The sequence below is a fragment of the Brachypodium distachyon genome, chromosome 1 (genome assembly GCF_000005505.3).
Source record: "Brachypodium distachyon strain Bd21 chromosome 1, Brachypodium_distachyon_v3.0, whole genome shotgun sequence".
NCBI lineage: Eukaryota > Viridiplantae > Streptophyta > Magnoliopsida > Poales > Poaceae > Brachypodium > Brachypodium distachyon.
This window is the reverse complement of record NC_016131.3, coordinates 58,122,768-58,131,753: the sequence shown is the minus strand read 5'-3', so window position 1 is coordinate 58,131,753 and position 8,986 is coordinate 58,122,768. Positions and strand designations below refer to the sequence as shown.

The following is an 8,986-nucleotide window of genomic DNA, read 5'->3' as shown; positions in this document are numbered from 1 at the left end:
CCAGATTTGGTGGACATTAAGATGGTTTCCTTAATTTTATTTTTTATTGGTGCATTGCATATGGATTAATGTATGTAAAGTAATGAATCATTGCATTGAATTAATTAATAGAAAGACTTGTCACGTGAGGCGAGGTCGGAGTTTAGTCCCACGTCGCTGGTTTACAACTGAATCGGCCAACATAAATAGGTTGCTCCCCCTCACGTTTCACTTTCTGAATAAATACAATTGTCGCTCTCACTGCTCCCGTTCGCCTGCCCCGTGGGCCCGGTTCCTGTACTGTACTCTGTGGGCTCGGATTATAGCCCGGTGGGCCCGGTCTGCGCTGGCCTAGTAGGGAGTAGGCTGCTCCCGGGTTCGCCTTGCTGGGCCCGAAACCGAAATAGCCTAGTTGACCAGGTGGGCTTAACACTTTTTTTTCATCAGAAAAATACATAACATCTAATAAGTTTTAAAAATCCATATCTTTTTCTTCTGAAATCGAAACAAATCAGTTAAAATATGCATTCTGACTAGAAAAATATTCCGACCACATTTACAACATTTGTTTGCTGTCTACAAAAATATTCTGAGCACATTTGAAAGCAAACTTCCATGGTTCAAGCAGTGCCGAGATTCTTTTGACGTTCACCAGATGATGGGGAACCTCTTTTGGTAGAGTCATTGTTGTGAATCTATCATCTCCGTGTTCGCCATTGCGTGCCCATCTGATGCGAAACATGGTGATGGTTGTTTAGGTGTAATCAAGTTCCGAGATCTCTTCGATCACGTTGTAGTACGCTTCGGTACGGCCTTCCCTAAGGTCCCCATCTCATCAACCAACACTACCGTTGTTTTGGTATGTACTCTTATGATCTTGAGCCTTAGTGTAGTACGTATACCCGTTCATTGCGTACGACTAGTAAGTCACGACGTTGCGCTCGGGTAGAACCGCCAGAGAGAGATCGACGGCAGATTCGCCGTCGCTGGCCGCCGCGCCATTAATGGCGAAATCTCCAAATTGAAGAAGAAGAAGTGGAGGAAGAAGAAGGAGAAAGGGGAGAGAGCTACCTTGGAGCCGTCACCATCAATTTTGGCAGGGCTTCGCCGCCGGTGAGGAGAAGAGCCACAGCTTGTCGATAGAGACGCACGAGCTCGGCCAGCTGCGGGCACACTGAACCGTATATCTGGACGAGGTCGTGCGAAATGACCGCCACTGGAACTGTTTGGGGATGCCCACCTCGTCTATTTACCAGAATCAGTGGTTGTTTGGTCCCACCTCGCTTATTGGCCTGCCCAGCATAAAAGGGTTTGTCCGCCCCACTTGTCAGCCTGCTACAGAATCATCCGTTCTTTCCCTTCCGCTGGAGTACGAAACTAATTGCGCAATTCAGTTTAGTGCTTACACAGTAAAGGGAAGAACATTTGATTAGGTAGCAGTTATCATTATATGGATGACATACCGGTGACATTGGTGCTCAACCACCAGTGACGGTGATTAGTTTGGAACGCGAATGACCGCCACTGGTGGTCAAGCAACCAATGGCGGTGTTACCTTACTGCCACTGGTGAGTGTCGGGGATACCCGAACAGACTCCAGTGACGGTCATTTCTTTAGCCCATTACCTGAGGTACACGGAAGGGTTTTCTATTGCGGTGAGGGCCGACGCCCAGCCCAACTGGACGGACCAGCTGGGTTTGGTGCGCTGGCCGTGCTCCATCCCAGCCACGGGCTACACCTCGAGCTAGTGTTCAGTATGAGTTCTGGCTTTTAGCACCCTTTCTAAGAAAAAAAGAACCCTATCAAAAAAAATACGGAATACAGGTGGTCTGGTCGGCATAAAACAAGATCACCGTTTTCTCTGAGAGACAGTATTATCTTCATTTTTCAATATTAATTCCTGAGTCAGCAGCAACAAGAATATACCTGACTCTAACCGCAAAATAAGCCAAGAATATACTCCTCCCCAACCATCTTCAGACTGTTCAGCATCTATGCTGTCGCCACCCCTCCACAGGGCGACTTCAGACAAGGAATATTCATCCGGACATCCATTTACTGATCCTTTCCTTGTTCATCATAGCATTCTAGGACGAAGATTCCATCTTCATCATTCATATACGATCCTCATAGCAGCAAGCAATCTGTTCTTTTGTCGTCGCGCTAATGAAATTCTCCGTGTTCCAAACAGGGTCTTCACTGAAGCTTACACTAATCTGCATCCATACAAAAACTGATCATAAGGTCCTCTCGGTTCCTCGTCTCAGCGGTCCGATTTGCTTTGAGATTTATGGTGAACTTCTGATGTTCAGGATGGCACAGACAGAATTGTGCAAGAGCAGTGTCAGCATCAAGGCCGAGTCAAGGCTGGCACATGTTCAAGTTCAAAGAAGCATATGCTAACAACCTGACAATATTGTAATCCCCTGGATAAGTACAGAGAGAACCCAGAGATTGATCATATATGGTAAGCCTTTGTTTGACTTGCAGACCACGATGTATAAGTATGCTAAAATCTATTGATAGCAACAAGAAAAAAGAAGGAAAAGAAAACCAGCCAGCAACAGACTCTCGAAGGATGCAGCAAGGATTCAAGGGTTTGTTGGAACACTAGAACTGCAAACCATGCCAAGAATGCTCAATCTTGATTCTTGCAGCAGGTAAGGAGGAATGGTCTGAGTCAAAGAAGAAGATAGATGCAGTGCCTGATGCATGCCTGCAGAGATTTTAGTTGAGAGATTCTTGGTGTGTGTGCTGTGTGCACTCCTGCTGTTAGTAACATCCTTGGTTTCAGGCAATAGATCCTGAATCAGATTCTTGTTGTCTGAAGATACCAGAGAGGTGGACTGATACATACACACATTTTGGCCAGGTGTGAAACACATGCTTGATGCTTTGCTTGGTAGGGTCCAGGCCAGATGAAGTGAAGTTTCTCATAGGTTCTTGACAGGCAGGCAGAAGTAGTACTACTAGTTATGGTCAGGATTTCTTTCAGGACCGCCTCATGTTCCAAGAGGAAAAGGATGAGAAGGATCCAAAGCTTTCTACTTCAGTGCTGGAATCCAAATATATATATATTTCATGCTTTCCTCAGGCTTTGAATTGGATCTTGATGCTGCTACTGCTGAAATGGTCATGGCCACCAGTTATCATAACAAATGCAATTTTTTGTTGCACAAAGAACACATGCACCATCAGAAATTCAGAATCTACCTGCAGGCAGTTCCAGCAACTGAATTTCAGTTGAATCAACCAAGAACACAAACAAGCCTTAGAAAAAGATGCATTTTGATGACTGAAGATATGAAATGGAAAATTATTATATAAAGATAATAAAGTTGACACTGAACATGGGTAAATTCTCGGGGCGAAAACTTGTCTCTGCCCGAAACCTATTCGATTAACATTCTGGCAAAACTTTGTACCTAGTATAAACCTGTTTCCTATGTACATAAGAACAGACTACACTATGATCCCTCTCAAGATGTACCACTGTCATCGCAATCGACTGAAAATTCTGAACCAACGACACTAACTGCTGCAGACTCTTCTAAATCACATCCATCCATGGCTCTGAGACCTTCCATCATCATCCTCACCGCTGACCGCCGATGAGACCGCCATGCCGGAGAGAGGCCCAGGAGGTGAGCCAGATAGCGAGCTGCTCTCCTCGGAAGGCAGCATCCAGAGCCCTCCCGAGAGCACGACCGGACGATGGTGCATAAGCGGACCTCCTGACACCATCCGGCTGGTGTGCAGACGGTACTTCTGCACAAACAAAATTGCAGTAATCCTTATCAGTTTCAACACAAACACAGACAAAAAAAATGAAGTAAATTCTACTCTATCATGCATCAGAATTGAGAGACTTGAGTGGTGCTGAATTGTATACCTGGAGGTGGCTCTTCACCTCATCATTGGTGAGCCCATCCACCTGCATACGCTCCCTGATCTGCTTCGGGGTAGCTGCTACAAACCATGCCAAGAAACAGAGGCAATCATATTAGCTAGCACTCAAATCAATCAACTAACTGTCAGTACATGTAGAACAGTAAGATGTTCTTCAATCTTAACAAGATCTCCAGAAATGGCAGCAAATTATAAGATGATTTAATCTGAGAAGAGATCTTACCATGGGGGCCGCCGAGCTGGTTGAGAGCATTGACGAACTTCCGGTGCAGCTCCGGTGACCAGCAGCGCCTTGCCTTCCTTGCTTGCTGCTGCTGCTGTGCTGTCTGCTGTGCTACCTGCTGTGGCTGAGGCTGAGTCTGGAGAGTAAGCTGAGGAGCAGCGATGGCGGCGGTCCTCGCCGCATCTAGCCCAAATCCGGCGACCTGGAGGCCGGCAGAAGCAGAAGCCGCCGCAGCGGGAGCAGGAGAGTTGATCTTGAGCGATCCCGAAGAAAGGAACGGCAGATCCGGGATCCTCAAAGGAGCCTCCTTCCTCAAGCTCACCGGCAGGAACGCCGGCCCGCCAGAGCCCACGGCCTTGAACGGCCCAAACCCAAGCCCGCCGCCGAGAGCCCTCTTCTCCGGCGCCGAGCTCCTCCCTTCCTTCTGCAACCGCAAACAAGAAAAAAAAAAGGCCCAAACTTTCAGAACAAAACGCAATAAAATCGCAGAATTTATTTAACGATAGTACTAGTAACAAGGAGTAAAACAGCGGCATATTCTCGATTCTCCCTTCATAAATGCATCATCTTGGACTGAATTATACTACTACGGAGTAACGAGCAGAGTAAAGCAAAGCAAAGCAAAGCAAAAGCATAGAAGAATCGCCGGATTTTGGTCATCCTACAGTACCTCGGGAGCCTTAGAAGAGCCGCCGCCGATCCAAAGCTGGGCGGAGCTCATCCAGGAGCTTTTGTCTCCGCTCCCCTCCGCCTCGTCGCGATGATCGCCGCCGTTACTCTCCACTTTCTCCTTAAGCAAATCGATCACTGCGCACACACAAAACAAACAACCGATTCAGACAAAACGGCGACATACTACTAGTATCAATCAAATCAAAGCAGTGAATAAAAACAGAGGCTTTGACTTAGTTTTCTTACCGGCGGCGATGAGGCGGACGCAGACGGGGAGCTCACGGCCGAACACTTCAATTTTCCCCTTTTCCTCCTCGAGTTTGCGGAGGACGTCTTCCCTGGATGCCGCCGGAATCCGCCCCGCCACGGTCCGGGCGGCGAACGCCTGCAAGTCGAGGCTCAGGTCTCCTCCCATGGCGCTCTCCCCAGCCTCCAATCCCATCGCGCTTACAACTCTCTCTCCCCAAGTCCGAACTACAGAAGAATCTTTTGCTGATTTGAACCGGAGGAAGAAACTGTGGGGAAGAAGGTGGGTGGGGAAGGGGGGGTTTTATAGAGCCGGGGAGGAAGAAGAAGAATCTCGGGGCTGTGCCCAGGATGAGACGAGGACGATTTTTCACGTCACCTACAGCTGCAAGCTTTAATTAGGGCCATTTTGCTAAGACACCCCTGCAGTCCATGATATTTATGATATGTTATAAGAAAATAAGTTTTGGGCCTTAAAATAAGAATTTAGAAATGTTTGATGTGTATACTCTTTGGAGAAGAATTCACAGGGTATGTATTTAATTAATAATATTGTGTAACCGAGGGGGCGAGAGGAGAAAACTGGCGTTTTTCGGATGCTTACGGACGAAGCTTCCTCGGCGCAGGACAGGTAGGATCGATATCATTCGATCGAATTAAATGCAGGCGCGGTGGCGGAAATGATATCTATCTGATAAGATTGCCAATCAATCGCCATTGAATGATGCCGCATTTAGATTTTATTGCGCATTACTTCTTGCTTCAAATCGAAGATTTATTGCATCCATTGACGCCGAGATTTTATTTCTCATTTTATTAGTTTTTATTGAAAATTAAGATATTACCTGCACGGATATTCATTCATAATTTTTTTTTATTGAAATCGAAGGTACTTGTATTTAGTTTTTGCATATATTTATTGTCGCGTAATTGCGCGCATTTGTTTTCTAATCTTATAAGAGCTAGAATTGATCATCATTTTTTTTATTACGCGCATTTAATTTTTTTTTGTCGTATGCTCTCCTGTAAGAGCAACTCTAGCAGACACCAAAAAGAGAGCCGAACCGAAAAATAACCGCCAGTTATCGGTTTTTGGGGCAAAAAATGTCCAGACCAGATATCAAATATTTGCAGAAACCGAAAACAAAAGTTCAGATTTACCAAAAATGAACCCTCGAGCCTGGATATCCTCGGTCCCGTCTTCCCCCCATCTCGGTACCAATGTGGCCTCGGAAAACAGGAAGTATACAGGCCATCACCGCGAGCCAACAATTGTGCTCGAGGGCTGTTGCTTCGCAGGACTTGTGGATTTGGCATTGCTTCCTTGGTCTGCCGGGATCCCTAAATGACATCAACGTGCTGCAAAGATCTCATCTCTTTGCAAGCTTTGCAAAAGGTGAAGCTCCGGCTTGCAATTGTACTGTCAATGGCCATGAATATAACATGGGATACTATCTAGCTGACGGTATATACGTGGATTGGGCTACATTTGTCAAAACAATCCAAAAACCCTGTCGGCAAGAAGCAAACTGTTTTAGCCAAAGCACAAGAAGCAGCCCTGAAGGACATCGAAAGAGCTCTCGGTGTTTTGCAAGCACGTTTCGCAATTGTGCGAGGTCCTGCTCGTTTTTGGGATAAGAAGTCACTCTCAAACATTATGACTGCTTGTGTGATTCTGCACAATATGATCATCAAGGATGAGAGGGGGATGGATTTAGAGTTTTTCTTCAACAATGTTGGCAAACGGGTCAAACCTGAAAGGAACACCGACACGATCCAAGCATTTCTTTAGTCCTACCGGGGCATTGAGAACAGGGCGACGCACACGCAGCTTCAACAGGATCTCATCGAGCATCAGTGGCAATTGTATGGGAGATAAGTTCCCAAAATTTTCATATTTTATTTGTTTGATCGTCACATTTGAACATTGTATTTGTCTGCCGGACCATTCTTTATTTGTTTGATCGTCACATTTGAACAATTTGATGTAATTTGGATTATTGTTTTATTCCTGTGATGTTTGCACATTTAAATTTGATTTAATTTGCTTTCATATTGTCTGAAATGTATGAACTGAATCCACTGTGATTTTTAACTGTCGAACTGTCGATTTCTATTTGTGGTACAAATTTGCACAACTGGCAGAACAAATCCAAAAATAAGGCTTTTCGGGTCAGTTTTCGGATTCTGTTCTGCACGGGTCCTTTTCGATCCGAAAAACACTGATTCGGTTCACCGAATACGCGTTTTTTCGGGTCGATTTTTTCGGTAACTACTAGAGTTGTTCTAACCCAAAACTGTGCGCTGCGCCCACTGGTTGGACCCTTCATGAGCTCTTACGGTGTTCGACATGACAACATACACTCAAGCAATATTTGCCCTCGCAAAAACAAAAAGTGACACGCAATGCTCTCAAGAGGCTAGAATCCATTTTTTTCACGTGCACCTTTGGTTTGATGATCACGAAACTCATCTTTGAACACCAAGGTAGTGAACTTTTAAGCTAGAAGTTTGATGAAATATATAACGTATATGAAACAAACCGGAAGTTTTTCACAACCATGAATATATAAACGTAGGTAAAAGTACAACCTCCATTGGATTGCAAATGCTTTTTTTTACATGGCCTGTTCTAGCGATTCTTTGCGGAATTGGTTAACAAAGTATCATACATTCCATTGAAAAGTATATGAATCACATAACTTATAGCATAAAATTTTAGTTTCATAAATCAATACTTCTTGAGGATCTTTTGGCAGATTTTTTTTGGCCAAAACAAATTGAATGTATTTTTTTTATCGAGTAAAATGGTAAATACCAATAGAGGTGCATGAGATAGGTCGGTATATCAAGAAAATCATTGCTTAGAGTTTGAGAGTGTATATCAACAAATTATAATTTAGAAATGTATTTGAGCTTGTACATATTCTTTGGACAATAATCATGATATATGTATTTATTTTAGCATGTAAATTTGGGGGTCGGAGAAAAAAAACCTTGAGGCTCTTACAGAGGAATCTGGGGCGTCGATCGGTTAGATCGATATCTTGGACCTAGTTAATTGTTAACACAGAGAATATATGTATCTTATAGGTGGTTAGAAACACTAATTAAGTATGGGTGATCTAGATTACCAATCAATTGTGAATTCATTGATGTCGTCTTTTGGCTTTATCTTCTTTGAAGGCGTACTGATTTTTGATTGAAAACAAAGATATATTACTTGTGCAGATCATGCATAGATTCTATTTTTTTGGTGTAAAGGTGTACTACACCATTTATTGAAAATAAAGATACTACTTGTTCATATATGCGGTTCAAGGATTTTATGTTTTGCACATATTTATCGTCTTGTAATTGTAGGCATTTTGTTTTCTAATCTTTTATGAGCCGGAATCGATCACCATATTGTTTTCACATTTAATCTTTATTTTTGTCATATGCTCTCCTATAACCCGAAACTTTGTGATGTGCCCACTTGTTGGGTCATCTATATGATTCTTTTGCATGAAATCATACACTTTACCATTGGTCATTTGCACAAAAAACATGGCACACGGCGCTATCTATAGAGGCTAGACTCCAATTTTGCACGTGCATCTTTGGTTTGATGATCACACAATTCATCCTTGAACACTAAGGTGGTGCACTTTTGACCTAGAAGATTGATGCAACACCGAACGTACGTGTATAAACGACTAAGGTTTTTACAGCCATGACTAGTAAAGGTACAATCTCCATCGGAATGTAATTTATTTATTTTTTCACTTGGTCCTTTCTAGCGATCCTTCGTGGAAAGGGGTCACACCTTAATGACAAAGGTATCATACATTCCATTGAAAATAAATGTTGAGTCATGCAGTTATAATTTACAAATGTATGTTGTGCATACTCTTTGCAGTTATAATCCAATTTTTTACGTGCATTTTTTGTTTGATGATCGCGAAGTTCATCTT

The 8,986-nt window shown here is 43.6% G+C and overlaps 1 protein-coding gene across 2 annotated transcripts; it reads right to left on the bottom strand.

Annotated features, from left to right (window-relative positions):
* Positions 1-3,276: 3,276 nt before the first annotated feature.
* LOC100838028 (transcription factor NIGTH1) lies at positions 3,277-5,331 on the bottom strand. Of its 2 annotated transcripts, none has more exons than XM_010230141.3 (5): positions 5,031-5,331; positions 4,783-4,919; positions 4,113-4,536; positions 3,873-3,949; positions 3,277-3,748 (listed from the first exon to the last, which is right to left on the bottom strand). In XM_010230141.3, the coding sequence occupies exons 1-5, from the start codon at positions 5,224-5,226 to the stop codon at positions 3,536-3,538; spliced, it is 1,047 nt and encodes a 348-aa protein (XP_010228443.1). In that variant the 5' UTR covers positions 5,227-5,331; the 3' UTR covers positions 3,277-3,535. The 2 variants fall into 2 exon arrangements, with proteins under 2 accessions (XP_010228443.1, XP_003557660.1); XM_003557612.4 differs by having other exon boundaries at positions 3,873-3,946; positions 5,031-5,328.
* Positions 5,332-8,986: the final 3,655 nt, after the last annotated feature.

Bases quoted from the DNA above. Each gene is read 5' to 3' on its own strand.
- LOC100838028 (XM_010230141.3), bottom strand. From the start codon at position 5,226: ATGGGATTGGAGGCTGGGGAGAGCGCCATGGGAGGAGACCTGAGCCTC. The intron at 4,537-4,782 runs GTACTGTAGGAT...TTGCGGTTGCAG, and splicing joins GCTCTTCTAAGGCTCCCGAG to AAGGAAGGGAGGAGCTCGGC. The intron at 3,950-4,112 runs GTAAGATCTCTT...CATGGTTTGTAG, and splicing joins CCAGCTCGGCGGCCCCCATG to CAGCTACCCCGAAGCAGATC.